The following is a 17,029-nucleotide window of genomic DNA, read 5'->3' as shown; positions in this document are numbered from 1 at the left end:
ATTTTGTGCCGGCTGTCAAGGGGCGTCGCAGCTTTTCCCTGGGACGCACACAGGGCTGGGAGTTTTAAACACTCAAAAACTTGCAGAGCCTTTGCAGAAGGCTCATAACCGGAGTCAGGAAACCTTTTATTTAGGTTGCAAAGACAGCGAGCCTATATTCTCCATTGTGCAAATGTGCCACGTGCAGTAGAAGGTTGATGGAGAAAGGCTCGGGGAGACAGGCTCCACAGTGCAAACCAGAGACAGGCTGGAGAGCCAGCGTGTCCAGCAGCCGTGACCACAGCCAGGCCAGGGCTTCGCCATCGGAACTCAAAACTCATCAAAACTGAAGAAAAAATTAATTTGGGGGGGGGGGGGGAGTGATTTTGCTACATGAAAGATATGTAGCTGGGCAGGGACAGAGTTGGGTTGCTCCTTCCGTGGGAAAAAGGGAGAGGAAGAAGGACTGGAGCTGAGACAGAGACAGGGAGACCTGGGCTGGCCGCTCCTCTGGCTTTGCAAGGGAGAAGGCTGCCGGGAGAGCAGCTCACGCCTGTGCTGCAGGCAGAGCTGGCAGCAGCCTGCACCACCTCTGCTAGAAACCATGACCAGTTTAAACTCCTGCCCTTCTCCCACCCACCCACCCACCCACTGACAGCATGTTAGACCCTGCCAGCGCAGCCTGAGCTTCTGCTTTCTGCAAAAATACCTCCTCCTCACCCAGGCTCCAAGGTCCCAGCCAGAAAAAAAAAAGGGAGAGAGGGCAAGACAGCAAGCTGGGCAGGATCCTGTAGTGAGAGGGGCCGACACCAGCAGCCCTTTGGAAACACGGATGTCTTAGGAAGGGCGTATCAGGTAGTGCTGCCGGGGAGAGCCAGCGGAAACAGAAGGGTTTTGTTTAGGTTGCTCCCTTTAAAATATGTCCACTCCCCTCCGAGCCTGCATATTTTACAGTCTCCGCATACTTTCCTTGTTGACAACTCTGGCAGAGTCAGTGATTTTTTTCTCCTAAGTGAACTCACTCACCAAATGCATTTTTCAAGCTCTCACAACTTGAGGAATAGAAGTTGCAGCCTGAGAAAAAGCAAGGACCAAAAAATCAGGTACTAACAGCAACATTGCAGAACATTCAGCGGCTCAAACATGCGGTGATTGAAATGGTTAACTCATTTGCACTATTCCTAAGTCATTAATTTTTATTCCTTGTCATGGTAAAATGACTAAAATATTTTGTTTCCTGTGTACAAAAGAAAGGGTGAGGATTTGAACTCCAAATTGATGTTTTTAATCTACAGGATGCAGGAAAATCATGGAGGAATTAGATACATCCAAGTATTAGAAAATATTATATTCCAGCAACCCAAGTACTACAATTCTATATACCCAAGTATTAGAAACATCTGTGTTGCAGCAAGAAGTCCTGTTACCAGGCAAATGTCAAGAACAGGAGATAAAAAGAAACTGACTGTGCCTGAGAATGTCAGCATACAGATGAGCAACCCAAGCCACGAAACTTTGTAATATTTTCCCTGACGATAACAGCTTTGGAGCAGACCTGGGAACGGTTAGGTATTATTCTAAATAGCTTGGTATTTCTTCTTGCCAAGTAGCTCCATTTGGTGCTTCGCAGAAGCTTGAAAACACTGTCCCTCCACCACCACACCCAGTTCATCACTATTCCCCCAAACAGCCATTCTAACCCTACGATTTTTTTACCAAAGAAACACTGGAGAATCCAGTCAGGGCAACCAGAGTGCCCAGTTAATCTGCACATCGTGGGTGGTGAATCAAATCTCCTAGCACTCCTTCTGCCAAGCAAGCACCTCATGTAACACCAGGATGGGGGTTTTCTTGTTAAATAATAAAAATAATAAGAAGAATGGAATGATCATTGTCTAAATTATTAAAAAATATAATAATAATAAGGAGGTGGAGGAGTATTTAAATTATTTAAATTATTTTTACAGGGCATATAGTGATAGGACAAGGGGTAACAGTTTTAAACTGAAAGAGGGGAGATTTAGATTAGATATTAGGAAGAAATTCTTTCCTGTGAGGGTGGTGAGACACTGTCCCAGGTTGCCCAGAGAAGCTGTGGCTGCCCCCTCCCTGGCAGTGTTCAAGGTCACGTTGGATGGGGCTTGGAGCAACCTGGTCTGGTGGAAGGTGTCCCTGCCCATGGCAGGGAGGTTGGAACTAGATGAGCTTTAGGGTCCCTTCCAACCCAAACCATTCTGTGACTCTATGGTCTTCAAGGTCCCTCCCAATTGAAACCATTCTGATTCTATTATGAAAAAAAAAACCAAAACACACAGTCTGGTGTTACATGGGGTGCTTGCTCGGTGGAAGGAGTGCCTGGAGATTTGATTCGCCACATGTGACTGTAAGCATGTGAATTATTATGACAATTGTTATACATAATTATCAATATATTAATATTTTATAAGAATAACTATACGAATATGATATTTTTAGACATAATTATTATGTATTGCTATAGCATACATTAATAGATTATTATAATTGTTATATTGATGATAATAATTTTATTTTTTAAAAAAAATTTTGCATTATTAGTTCAACTCCTCCAGGCTAAACCACAGCCTTTCACTCCAATCTACACCCACAAACTCTCCCGCACCACCACACACCCTCTTCCCCAACCCCTTCTCCATCCCCAGCCGCATTCGCGGGTATCTCCTGCCATCTACTGATGCTGGCGAGGAGGCGACTGTTGCATTTTGCTACGTGTGGGGCGAGAATACACCCCTTGTTTTTAAAAATAAGGGGGTGATGTGGGATGGGGGAGGCACCGGGGGGCCCGGCCACGGTCCCGGCCCGCCCCGGGCGGCCTCCGGCCTCCCGGGGCGGGCCGGGGCCGTGTCCGGGCTCAGCCCAAAACCTCCCCGGGGGAGGGCGAAGGCTCAGCCCTTAAAAGCGGGGCCGGCATCAGCCGTCCCATCCCGGCGCAACGATGGGGGAAGCGGCGGGAGGTAGCGCGGTCCCTCCGCTCCCACCGTCGGAGGCGGTCGGTGGGCAAGTGAATGCCCTGACTGTGCTGGCCTTACTGGAGAAACTGGTCTCGATGTTGGAAGCGGTGGAAGGGCAACAGAGGCAGATGGAGCAAAGGCAGAGGGGTTTGGAAGGGGCCGTGCGGGGTATTCAGGGCGACCTGGGGAAATTGTGTCGCAGTCACGGGGCGACGGGGGAAGCGGTGGAGAAGCTGCTGGAGAAGTCGCGGAAGGTGTGCGCCCATACCCGCGTCGTGCGGGAGCGGCTGGAGAGGCAGTGCGACCAGGTGCGACGGCTGGAGCAGCATCACGCACAGCTGCTCCGCAGGGACCGCTTCAAGGTGCTCATCTTCCAGGTGAGAGGACCCGCGACCACTCCGGTGCCCCACGTCCCCTCGCCCAGTCCCCCCCAGCTCGCTGCCAGACTTGAGGGAAGAGCCTGTTTCTGCTAACTCCTAGAGAACTTGGGGAAAGAGATGCTTTTTATCCCCAGCAAACTTCGAAAAAGAGCTGGCTTCTTACTAACTCTTAGCAAACTTGGAAAAAGAGCTGGCTTTTTGCTAACTTAGCAAACTTGGGAGAAAAACCTCTTAACCTTAGCAAACTTGGAGAAAGAGCAGTATTTTTTTGCTAACTCTTGGCAAACTTGGAGAAAGAGCTGCCTTTTATTCTTAGCAAATTTAGGAGAAACGCCCACTTTTGCTCTTGGCAAACTTGGGGGGAAAGCCTGTTTTGCTAACTCCTAGCAAACGTGGGGAAAGAGCTGTGTCTTTTGCTAACTCTTAGCAAATGTGGGGAAAGAGCCCTTTTTTTGCTAACTTTTAGCAAACTGTGGGGAAGGAGCCCTCTTTTACTCTCGGCAAACTTGGAGAAAGAGCTGTCTTTACTAACTTAGCAAACCTGAGGAAAGAGACCTTGCTTTAATTCTCAGCAAACTTGGGGAAAGAGCTATCTTTTACTAACTCTCAGCATATGTGGGGAAGGAGTTGTTTTGTTGTGTGTGTTTTGTTTTTCTTACACAAACTTGAAGAAAGGGCCCCTTTTTTTTAGCAAACTCTTGGCAAACTTGAGAAAAGAGCCCTTTTTGCTAACTTGTAGCAGTGCCCCTAAAATCCACCCTTGCATCTGCCCTCAGAAGCAGGAGAGGGGCAGCACCGCAGCTCCCTGTCACACTCAGCCTCACACCCCTCTTTTTGCCTCAGGCTGTTCTGGCCCATTCAGGGATGAGCTAAAAATTCAACTAAAAGCTCAGCTTCCTGGGAGTCCATCCAGTGATAGCGGCAGTTCGCATATTTTCCCCTTTTTAAGCAATGGTCTGGACAGAACACGGCATGAGCTTTAACTAAACACGGGAGATGACTTTCACATCTTTTTTTTTTTTTAAAAAAAAAAAAAAAAAAAAAAACCAACAAACCAGACCTCCACAACACACTGGGGGAAGGAAGGAGAGCGAACGCAGGGCTGGAGCAGCCACAGCTCGGGCCTGTCACCAGCTCCTCACACTAAAAACGGCTGCGTGTTACAGCTGTCAGTCACTAACTCTGCTCCTTGGGTTGTTTTTTTCTATTTAAACAAACCCAAAACAACAGAGCAGAACTTGATTGTAAAAGCTGGCAGGCCTGGTTAGTGCACAGATGCTTCCCCCAGAAAGGAAGCCCCCACCTTCCTGCTTATTGTTCTCCCAAATCACAGTCCAGGCTTGTCAAGCCAGAAGAGGAGGAGCTGTGGCATGTACCGAGCGTGATGGTTTCCACCCTAGAAGGAATGTGGAAATTGTTCCAGGGACTGGGTAAATTAAAAGACACATGTTCTCTGGACTTCTCCAAGTAATTTAAGATCCTTTACTGTAAGTCAAAACATTGCCACCTCCCAGGCCTTGTTAGTCAACGACGGGCTCCCGCCTCCGCATTCAGACCTAGACCTTGGACATTTCCCATGGGGAGGGTGCACCAGCATGGCCTGGGGGAAGGTAATTGTGTAGCACTTCTGCTACCTGTGAGCATGAGAATTAAGGCCTTGCTATTACAGCTACAGCATCTTCCTCCACAGAACCCACATTTTGGCATTTTAAGATACCATTAAGATACCATAGTGTGTAGAGGAAAGACAAAAACAAGGCTGTGTGTGGGCAGTTATGGTCGCCTCAGCTAGGGACCCCCATTAGGGTTGCCTAGTGGCAGTGATTTGCAGGCAAGTAAAACTCACCAAGAAGGGTCTGAAGGGTAAAGCAGTGTCCTGACAGGGGAGGGCTGTCTTTGCTCATTTCCTGACACTAAATAGTATTGCAAAGGTAAGGCCTCTTTAACCGCTGAGCCTTTCCTTAATACTGTGTTTTAAAGTGCACAAACCTGAAGCAAACACCACCAGTCCATGTCCCAGAACAACAGCTAAAGAAAATCCACTGCTTATCCACTGGGGTGGTACCTTTGGACAGAAGGTCTGTTCTTCATTACTTTTACAAGGATTTAGTTGACTGTGTTCCCATCTCTCACTGGAAAATATGTTGTCGTGGCAGGGGGGGAGATGAACTTAACCGATCTCAAGCCGATGCAGATCAGGAACACAAGCCTTAGAAAAGAAACACTGCAGTTAAATTCAGTTTTTAAAAAAAAACCCTCAGCTGTCAACTGGGAATTGTTCCTGGCACTGGCTTGTTGCTAAAAGGCAGCACGGCTGTCTGGAAAACCAGGGCGACAGGCAGAGCTTCCCAGGGTGGGTAGCACCCGGGGCTTCCTCAGCGGAGCCTGGGAGGAGCTGGGATTTTCCACTGGGGAAGCGGCCGCACCCGGAGGGATGGCAGGTGCTCACGATGCCGTGCCCATATGCCTGCTGCCAGCCTGGGCAGGCGCCTTACCTGCGTGCCCACCTCCTTGAAATCTCCCTGTGGGGTCTCCTTACAAGCTGGAAGTCGGACAACCTGGTAGTCAGCGGGGCCACCGCCTTGCTAGGACAACTGCACAGAGGGAAAAGCAGAAGGCTGGCTGGGTTTCTGTCCTGCGCCGAGCAGGAATCCATGGAAAAACAATTACAGGAAGGAGAAGTCACAGCAATGAAGCCGTATTGACGCCAGATTTCTGTAAAAAACAAAAGGGAAATCTGGATGTACGAGACTTCTCTTCAGTCAGGGGATTCTTCTTTTCCGCTGAAAAAAACCAGTCCCAAACTTCACACGACACGTTTCCTGTTAGGACCCACTTTTCCAGCTTAGGAAGACAGATCAGTATGAAAATAAAAACACACATTTGTGATTCAGTTCTGCATTCACCGTATACCTCAAGCTGCCTGATACTTGATGGGAGCACTGAGCTCCAGCTCTGCATTTTATGAAACCATGCTGCCACTCGCCAGCATCAGCTTTCCCTCAGCATACACGCTCAGAATGAACTGCGTTTAGAAAAGTTCAGCTATTTACATATTTTCCATTAAAATGCTCTTAGTTTTCTCTCCCTAGACTGCCTGCATTGTTCCTAGTTTGCATATATTTCTTTAATTGGTGGCATATTTTAATGGAGCTCCATTCCAAGCATTTGAGGAAGCAAAAGTTATTACAAATGCCACAAGTGACACAGCAATTTAGGAAAACACTGAATTAACTGTTTTAAAAATCCTTGTTAAGCTTTGGCATTGTTCCCCTCTATTTTGTTCTCGCCACATGACCAGCTTTTTGGTTCTGGTTTGGTGGGGGTTTTGTTTGCTTTTTTAGCTGCAAAAGCAAAACACGAGATAAAAAAGGCTCATGTTTTCTTTTTCAATGAAATGTCTTGTTTACTAGCGAACAGGACAGATAAAATAAGTCAAAATTACAGCCTGAGGTCAAGCACACTGATATCCAAGCCCCTTTCAGATGCTGCTCTTGGTAAATGCTTCATCCTGAAATGAAGCAAGAGGAGGGCACAAGAAATTAGCCATTTGGTTGTATCTTGTTGTTTGGGTCACTGTAATAATCCTTCGAAAAAGCAACTTCAAGCTCAAAAATGAACAAGTGAGGGAAACAGAAGAATGACAAGTTGATAATGCTATTATCTACCTACCTACTAAATTTCCCACTTGCAAGGAGAATACTCTTCTATTGATTAATGACAAAAATACCTCACGTGGCCCTTAGGACGTGCTCCAGCTGTGCTGTGGGAGGGCAGGGGGATGGCACAACCAACACCCCAGCCTGCCCAGGATGTGCAAACGGGAGGCTGGCAATGTCCTCCTCCTTGCCTGCCTGCTCCCTGCCCTCCTCCCTCCCTGTGGTGACATCCAGATCTGAAAAGCATGTATTTGTCCAAAGGAAAGTAGGTGGAGCTATAGCTGTTTTTAGAAGGATTTGTCATCTTTTGACCTATTTTGTGTAGCAAAACAAGTTTTAGACTAGTAACCATTCAGGCATATAACAGCATCTACAAAGTACAGAGGAGCCTGGACTGCTGGAAGCAGGGGAAATGCCATCTCTCCTTCTTGAAGGCCATGGCTTCTTACAACAAATCTAACAAAAATCCAAACCAAAGCACACTGATGTCCCTTATGCGGCATCGGAGATTCAGCCCTCCTGAGTAAATCAACTACTTGTTCACTCAGGCTGACCTGTTTTGTAGTACACCCTTACGGATCTTATCTTCCTTTCTGGTAAAAGATGGGGATGAGATTATGACCGAGAAAGTTCCCAAGAATGGCTGATCAAAGCCACAGGGAAGGCACTGATTTTAACTTTGCAAGTATTCCTAGTATTACAGAATCACAGAATCAACCAGGTTGGAAGAGACCTCAGGGATCATCAAGTCCAACCATTGCCCTGACACCATCCTGTCAACTAGATCATGGCACTAAGTGCCATGTCCAGTCTTTTCTTAAACACATCCAGAGATGGTGACTCCACCACCTCCCTGGGCAGCCCATTCCAGTGTCTAATAACCCTTTCTGAAAAGAAATTCTTCCTAATGTCCAACCTGAACCTCCCCTGGCAAAGCTTGAGGCTGTGAACTCGTGCTATTCTATTCATCTCCTACATGGAAAAATAAAATTCAGAGGAGCTAGCTACCTGCAGTCGAGCTCATCTGAGAAAATGCAAGTGCTGTTTTTGAACTCGGATGTGGAAAACAAAAAGATGTATTGCTTTCTCAGAATTTTAGATTAGATCAAGAAGAAAAGATCAAAGTTCTACTTTTTTTTTGGCATGGAAAATAGTTACACAGTTTGTAACAGCTGGCATTTTTCAGTGTATTGTTCTAGTCTTCCTAAATGAAATACCAGACTGCTTGAAAAATGTATCAAAACAAAATATAGGTGTCATATAAACTTGTAAGACCAAAAAGTTACCAATAGCCCACTTACAACATGTTATCAGTAACGGTATTTGAAACAGAAACGTCAGTTCCACCACAGAGCATTCCTACTATACCACCTTTGTATTTCCAAAGCATTTTACTTAATTTATTTTCATTTGCATTTTAATAGTTCCTGTGATCCTAAGGTCTTTCAGAAACGTGAGATAGGAAAGCATGTCATTCCCATTTTACAAGCACAGTAATAGATGCCCAAAGGCTGATGTTTTCCAGGGCCATGGAGGAAGCTTAGACAGAGGTGATTTCTTTCATGCCAGTACTGTCTGATCGCCAAAGACCACCCTGGATCTGCTTTTAATTGAACCATTAGCTCATTATTATGTAGTATGTTTTTGTTTGCTTTTTTCTTTATGAATATGGATAGTTTGACAGCCTCCCTTCTACTCAGTCACAAATTTGATAAAAATTGAAATAAAATCTATGTCCATATTCTTCTAGAGGCTGCATGCAGTACTTGAGTTTAACATGAAAACTGTATATGCAGAGCTCAGCTGACCTTGAGATGAGCCACACAGGCCCACCTCTGTCTCAGACTGCACTGTGATCAATCCCCTATGACACCACTTTCCTAGACTAAATACTTTAAAAGTTACAACCCATCTTTACTCATTAAAATCAGAGTTTTCTATGCCATTCAGGCACTTACACCTGAACGTTGAGATGTTTAAAACTGTATGTGATTACCTAGGTTTGGAAAGAATGCATGAGACATGTAAATTATGCTTTATACGGAGTTCTCATGCTCTGGGGAATAATTTAACGCTGCATCCACTCATGTAATCCACATTTCATTAACTGCAGTGGAAAGAAAATACAAATATTTGTACTGCAGTTACAGCTGTTTTCACTTAAAGCTGGTGCAGGTTTTCTTTGTTTTGTTATCTTGGTCACTGTTGCCGATAGTTGCAACGACATTATAGGTGCAGGGAGAGGAACGCTGGTGTTATTAGATGTTTCACTGCAGGCAAAGGGCTTGGAAAGCTTCGTCTGCGCCAGTGCATCCCACAGAGGCCACTGGTCTGGGAAGGTGTGCAGAAACCATAGAAGAGAAGCATATACAGTCAAACAGCCATCCATTTTTTGATACTTTTCATTTTTATATCCTTGGGGGATATTCATCAGCACACCTGAATCACAGTATATATGATTATATATGATTATATACTGTGTATATATGGCATAAAATGATTCTACCTGTCCACGTGCATATTCTTGAGTTCCAGAAGCATTACAAGGCAGTCGTGACTATTTTGTTTTTAAAAACAACCATGTCCAAAGCGCTGTGGTATATTCATAAGGACATCCTTACACAGTCTTGACAGCAAATTTAACTCGAGACACTGCTCTCTCCAGTGATCACAACTGTATGCTCTCAGTCCTGAAATAATGAGCATGAACTTCGAAGTGCATGTGGCCTTTTTCCCCCTTAACTGTACGCTCAGGCCCACTAGGGACAGATCTGAGACTATTACAACCATTTCACTCAGCACTTACTGCTGCTTGTAGCTAAAGACAAACATGGCGGGGGGGGGATACTAAAAAATCCTTCCAATCTGTACCACTAAGTGATATTGCATGCGTTCTGTCTGAAAGGGATAAAAAAAGGTAACAAATAGAGACCATGCAGATCTAAGGCGTAACAATTCTGAGAGGAAAAGGGAGCGTGCGAGGAGCCCCGTTTTCTTTGCATGGGCAGATGCCCACAAAACCTACCGCAGGACAGAGCGTTCATTGTGCTGCCTCTGAGCTGCTCAGGGTTGCAGAGCTGCTGTGTCCGGCAGCCACAGAGGTCCTTCATTACAAGCTGCGGCTTCTGCACTTCTTCAGCCTGTTTTGTTTTCAGATAGCTTCTTTCTTTCCGTGCCCTTTCTTGGGTTTGTTTCCAAAAGGCAATCATTTTCCTCTTAGCTATAAATGACTACTAGTGTTTTCTGTGTTTATTTTTGTAGGGCACAAACTTTTCTTCTTTTTTTTTTTTTTTCCAAGGAGTTTCCCGGTCCATATTTTTAATATTTACGCATTTACCAACTGAATTTACCAATTTTTTTTTCTGTGCTGTAAATAGCTGGAAAATAGTGCATATTTTAAATGTCACAGACTGCATGGCTTCTCAGTGCCAACACTCTAGTTTTAACAGCAGCATCCCCGAAATACAGTGGGAGCACTAACTGCATTTGCCATCTAAGGTACCGCTCGGATGCACCCACCATCTCTGCAGAGATATTCCCAGTCTTTGGCCAGAGAAACTGAAAGCTCTGGGGGTTACGTGACTTCTGCAGGTCTATGCAGGAGTCTGTAGTCCGGCCTCCTTAGCCACCATACCATCCCTTCTCCCCAGGAATAGGTGTACAACTTCACAGCTAAACTCTTATTAAAGAGCATCTAATTTAATTGACAAAGAACAGGATTTCCATTCTGTATACATTCCAAGTCACTCTGAAAGAGAAATCTTACAGCTGTCAGCTCATTAGTCTTAAACTGTACCAGATAATGGTTCAGTGGGCTTTTCAGTGGCTTGTTACTGGTTAAATATACTGAAACAACAAGAAATGTTCAGCATCCTTCATCTCATTGTGGGGGAAAAAAAAAAAAAGTAATTGTTTGGGGTTGTGCTTTTATTATTAAATTTGTGTCCTGTGAACTATGAAACTCAAATATTATAAATTCTTTCAGGAGGAAAATGAGATCCCTGCCAGTGTTTTTGCAAAAGAACCTGTTCCCAGCATTACGGAAGGAAAAGAGGAGCCTGTGGATGAGAACAAAACACTGGAAGAAACCTTGCATACAGTGGAGTTGTGTTCAGATGATGAAATGTTTCATGAGGAAGATGATGTGGATGACAGCGCAGAGGAGAAAACAGAAGAATCAAGAGCTGAGAAGATTAAAAGATCCAGCCTCAAGAAGGTAGACAGCCTGAAGAAAGCATTTTCCCGCCAGAACATCGAGAAGAAGATGAACAAGATCAGCACAAAGATTGTCTCGCCTGAACGGAGAGAAAAGATCAAGAAATCGCTTACTGTACATCATCAGAAATCCTCCTCTTCAAAGAGTTCGGCTTTCAAAGTATCCCCCCTCTCCTTCCACGTGAAGAAAGCCCGTGAAGGAGAAAGCCCTGCTGAAGCTGAGGACAGACCAACAGAAACTACAAGCACTGACCAAGCTGAGAACGAGGATGAAATGTCGTTCGCCGACATGCACTCAGATATGACACCTACCACCTCGCTGACCGAGGAGGGAAAAGCGGTAGCCGATTCTCTAGAGAAGGAAGCCAGAATGGAACGGAACGCCACGATGAACGACAACATCGAGCTGTCCATCGTGGAAGATGATGAAGAGTATGGGATGCCTCTAGAAGTTCCTAGTAGCCAGAAACTGTATGGTGAAAGAAGCAACCCAGTCAGCGGGGAAACGGAACAATCTGATGAAGAAACAACCCAAGCAGCTGTCCTGCAGATAGACCAAACAGCGTAATCAACCCAAGCCTTCCTTCGCCTTCCACATACACACGGTTTTACTTAGGCAAGTAACTGGTTTCTGCTACACAGGCAGTAGTAGCGATTCAGTTTCTTCCATCCTTTTCTCTGCAGTGGTAATTTATTGCATCGTGTTGGAACGCAGAGTGAACAAGGTCAACGACACAGGCTGCAACATGCTCCCTTTTAGGCCGATTCACTGGTGTTTACTAATTTAGAGATGCTGTCAGCTGGCGTAAGAGACTAGCAGGAAAAGAGTATGTCTCGTAGAAGCAAGCTGGTCAGCTGGCTTTCGTATAGTTAGGTCAGAGGAATGTGTGGAGAGTAGTCAAAACCCAAACATTTCTGTTCTGTTTTCTTCTCTGTCAGTATTTCCCAGCACTGTGAGTAGTTTGTATGTAAATGTAGAAATACCAATGAGAACATTTGATTTTGGTTTCCTTGCCATGCTCTGTGAATACTAACAGCCTCGATAACTGTGCACACACATATAATTTTTGGGAGGTTTTGCCCCATCGTGCTGTAAGCCTAGAAGAGCAGAGTACTTGGAGGGCAAAGCTGAAAAGTTGGTTCCATCTATTTCAGTGGGGGAAAGATTTTTGCCAGAAGTCTTTCGCTATTCACTCAGAAGAAATGACTGTGTTTAGGTGGAAGTGAAAAGCTGTTTTTCAATCATCTACTAGAGTTATGGAAGTACTTTTGTGACAAGCATGAATGTGTGATCAGCTACTGTACCTTTAAGGGATCAGAAACTGAAGAGAAAAAAAAATAGAAGGAATTTGATAGAAACATGGAGATAGTCTGAAGAAAGTATGAAATGCTATGAAATGTAAAAAAAGCAAAAATAAAACCCCATAATATTAAATCTATACTCCCAGCTTAAAGAATATATACTCAGATAACACCAATTAATTAATTCTTAGTCTTTATAGCAATATACTATCAAACTTTGCACCTGCACAACTTTGTATCTCAGACTATTTTGAAAATAGCATAATTTATCTTTTTACAAATTATATCATATATAGAGCTATATCTACACAGAAGAGTTAGAAAATTACAGGGATGTAAGGACAATTTTTTCAAAAAGGTGAAATTATCTTTTAGGCATGTCTAAAGGGAACAACGTGTTATGGATTGAACTTCATGGCAGAGATGAGTTTACGTGAGGATGAGTCTGCAAAGTCACAGGATTTGATTCTCTGCTAATAACTTTCATCAAAGCCACCTACCTACCTGCTCTCAAAATTACAAGTCTGTAATTTTTCAAAATCCATTGAACATGAGAGATTACAGGCTAGTTTGTTCACTATGAATGTTCATTCCTGTCACTTAACAAAGGTAAGGGGGAAGGGAGGAAAGGGAAGCACAATAACCACAACAGTTACCTTACATCCTTGTTTGTTTATGCAGTGGGTTATTTTTATTTTTTATCTATATATATATATATAAAATTCTACTGATACTTAACATTGCACTAAAAAGTTGCTTCCTTCAATTTGTATTTAGAATCACAAATTACAGAGGAAATAAAAACTACAGCAAAAATAGCATTATGAAATGATTAACAGCTATTACTCCACAGGGGTAATATCTGTAACCAGTAAATCACACTGGAAGTTAGTCAATAAGAGCTTAGTGCAGGAGAGTATTATTAAGAGTTAAGCTCTTAAGTGTATGGTATCATATAGGAGATACTGTTTGTAAGAAAAATCATGGCATAACTCGTGCAGCTATATTTTTATTTCATATTAACTACAATGGATTTCAAACATTTTTACTTGTAACTAACTACAAATATGACAAATAAAAGCATAACATAAAAACACAGCCATGTCAGTCTTTGGGAGAACCAGTCTGAGAAGCTGCCAAAGATGAAATTCAAAGGTCAAGCATTTATTACTTCAGTTCATGTCCCCGTTGTACCTGTACCATTTTCCTTCACATCCTCTGCTGTTATTGAGCAACGCAAACACCAGTGCTTTGCTTTGCAGACACTTGTCAGATCTCTAGCCCACCTGAATGTAGTCGGGCGCTTCCCAAAATCTGCTAGCTCCATCTGCATTTTTTATTGGACTGCAGCATACTTCTAATACTTTAAATAGTCCTGAAAGCATATTTATATTGAGGTGTATATTCTGGTTATGCGCACAGACAAGTTCATGCCTTCGAGAGTGCCACATAGTCTTTAGCAGGCTTAATTTTACTGACAGACCAAAGAAGGCACGTTTAACCTTTATGTAACAGCTGTCAACTTCCTGCAGCCAGCAAGCGCTAACCAGGAACCCCAGCATCGTGTTTACATTTCGCTTTCAGATATGCCTGCTTTGTTTGTCATGCTAAGCTTCAATTCAAACAATACCCTTGGCCACACTTTATCCAGTTTTAGAGATGCTGAAATGAATCCCGTGCACAGTGTTTTAAGAGCGTTACAATGCTATATCCAGCAAAACCACTGGAAATGCAGATACTGAGCATCTGCGAGAATTAATTCAAATACCCACTTCAGGATACACTACACACACAGCCATCAGCTGCAGGACTAGAATTAAATGTTTTCTCCATCAGGATCACACGTTTACAAGGACGAGTGGGCCTATAATCCTAACAAACATAAGAAACCATGCTTTGCAACAGAGAAAAATGTTTACTCAACTCATGAGTTGAGTAGCTTTTTTTATATAGCTTTATTTTTTTTTTTTTATAAGGTAGCTTTTGTGCTACCTTATAAACCAGAGTAAGAAGTAAGCTCAGGATCCTGAGATGTCCCCCAGGCTGTTTCTTCCTCTCTCCTTCCATTCTTGTGTCCTGACTAAAAATATTAGCCTGCAAAACCTAGTGTTTCAGGGAGAAGACAGACTGCGGCACCAGCAGCGCTGTATTCTTTCAAGTATCTGAAGTATGTGCCTGGATCTTGTCAGGCTGGCAGATGTCAGCATATGCATGGGTATTCCATGCTTGTGCTGTCAGGTTTGTCTACATAATTACTTTTTTAAAAAACTGCTTGTTTACTTTTCTTGACATGACAACATGGGTACAGCGCCTTCCTGTGAGTTCCACTTGTACCATTATTCCTTGGAAGACCTGAGCTGTTCGCTGCTGCATGGATAGAGAGTTTGACCTCCACTGGAATGGGCGGGAGCTTTGCACAAAGAAAGAGAGGGTGATAAAGTCCTTCTGGTATAAATATTTAAACTAGCAGCACTCAGCGGCTGCTGGTACTTCCATTTTCAATGCCAGAAAACCAGCTGACATTTCTGTCCCCTTTTAGGGGAAAGGGCAAAGAGCATCCTGTTGACCCCCACGTGCTAATCCATGAGCTGGCTCCTCTGTGACAAGGCACAGATACGAGCTTTCTGGACCATTTCACTGTCAAATAAGAGAGTGCAGTGAAAGCCCTCACATGGGCCTGACTGAAGCATGTTTGATGATTAAAGAGACAGAAGAAAGGGAAGAAGAAGAAAAGGATCAGAAGGTAAAATATACCTGTGTGTCCTTTACACCGATGCAATGAAAACCATTTGTTGTTATAGGCTGTAATGCCAAACAGTTATGTGACTTTTTACCTAAAAAAGAGGTAAACTCAGAAGAATTAGTGAAGTAATGCCAATGTGTTAGAGGCCAAAGTGTTCACTACGGGACCAATTCAACCCTGAAAGCCAGTGAAAAGCCTTCAGCTGGCTCAAAGGACTCTCTGAACCGTACAATGGTTTTGGGCCACATGTACAACTCCTGTGACCATCAGTAAGAGCTGTGTGCATAGATGCAGGACATGAGATCTGTGTTATCTTCCCAATTCAATCTGCTTAGCTCATCAACAGAATAAAAAGTTTTACTGCCATCAGCAGGGCAGATGCAACAGTGTGGCAGAAAGGAAGGCTATAGCCTGCTTTGCAGGGTGCACCATGAGCAAAATTTCAAGCTAAGTTCTGACTGCAAGGTCTTTGCTGTCGGTAACTGCACACAACGGAGCAAGTGTAGCTCCAACTCCCGAAAACAAAGTCAAGTACGCAGGTAGCAGAGTTTTACTGTGACCCACTAAGACACACATGCTCACTCTGGGTGTCAAGAGGAAGGTGTCAGGTAGTCTTCCTGCATGCAAAGAAAAAAGACTCACCGCTCAAGCAAAGCAAGCACGCAGCTCTCTGGCCCCAGTCCTGGTTAGGGCTTTGCCTAGGCAACTAAACAACTGGCAGGAAACAACTGCCAGAGCAGCCCGGAGGGTGCTGACTCGGCATGTAAGTATCCGCCACTCTCTGACTCACGGCCCTCGCTTTCCCAAATAAACAGAAAAAGGCTGATTGCCACTTTCCACCACTTTAAACTGCCCGTTGCCAGGGTTTTGTTTCAGGATCTGCATTTGAACCAGCACCGACCCCAGGCTGAATCTAACTGCACACATAAAGAATTTTTAATCAGTATACTTGCAGCTGTGGGTGGTGGCTGATCTTTTGTGCCCTACTTTTGATCAAAATGCCTTTTTTCCCTTCTTCTCACTCCACGAAGTCATTTGCAGGAGTCTGAAGTGCACACTAATTCAAATAAGGAACTCTCTCTAACTGCCTGTTGAGAACTTATAATCAATGTCATCTTTAATTTTTCTTACACGGTTATCCCCTTTAATGGAGTGTGCTGCAGTAACTGAGAATAAATCTGCTTTGGGATAAGCTAGAGATTGTTATTTATTTTTCTTTCAGATCAGAGATTAATATTGCTGTATGACCATTGGCACTAACCTCTTTTTCCATAGCAACCCTAAAGAGAACATAAACTATGAGTCATAATTTCTCTCTGGAGGACTTTTTTGTAATTATGATCATTCCACAGTTCCTAAAATATGTTATCTGATATATAGCTCTGGTATAACAGCTTTGATTTTCCTTCATTTGAACACACAGGCAGAAAGAAGAGACTTCCATTATTTTCTCTTTCTCAGGCTGAGCTACACAAAGCTACTGAGCTACTACACAAAGTACCATACATTCATTATTCATTATAACTGTGTGACTCCTAAAAACTCCACAGCAATGTTTTCCTTATAAAGGTGGAACAGGTTTCCTCACTTGCAATAATCTTAAATGATACTGACCTTCTAAAAGAAAACTCGTGTCCTTCCCAACACGGTTAGTAAATTGGGGTCTGACAGCTGGAATTGATCCAAACTGGAAACCGTATTATACCGGGTGGCGGCAAGGTCGCTCACTAGCATTGCTCCTCTGCCAGTCAATAGCTTTAA

General features: G+C 43.8%; 1 protein-coding gene across 1 annotated transcript; it reads left to right on the top strand.

The window, feature by feature from the left end:
- The first annotated feature begins 2,929 nt into the window (after positions 1 to 2,929).
- On the top strand, positions 2,930 to 13,623 carry CAVIN2 (caveolae associated protein 2). The gene is made up of 2 exons (XM_068408173.1): positions 2,930 to 3,346; positions 10,994 to 13,623. Exons 1-2 carry the CDS (start codon positions 2,954 to 2,956, stop codon positions 11,789 to 11,791), a joined length of 1,191 nt encoding a protein of 396 aa, XP_068264274.1. The 5' UTR covers positions 2,930 to 2,953; the 3' UTR covers positions 11,792 to 13,623.
- Positions 13,624 to 17,029: the final 3,406 nt, after the last annotated feature.

Source organism: Nyctibius grandis, chromosome 9 (assembly GCF_013368605.1).
Source record: "Nyctibius grandis isolate bNycGra1 chromosome 9, bNycGra1.pri, whole genome shotgun sequence".
Taxonomy (NCBI): Eukaryota; Metazoa; Chordata; class Aves; order Nyctibiiformes; family Nyctibiidae; genus Nyctibius; species Nyctibius grandis.
The sequence above is the reverse complement of the archived record's forward strand: the minus strand, read 5'-3'. Positions and strand labels throughout refer to the sequence as shown.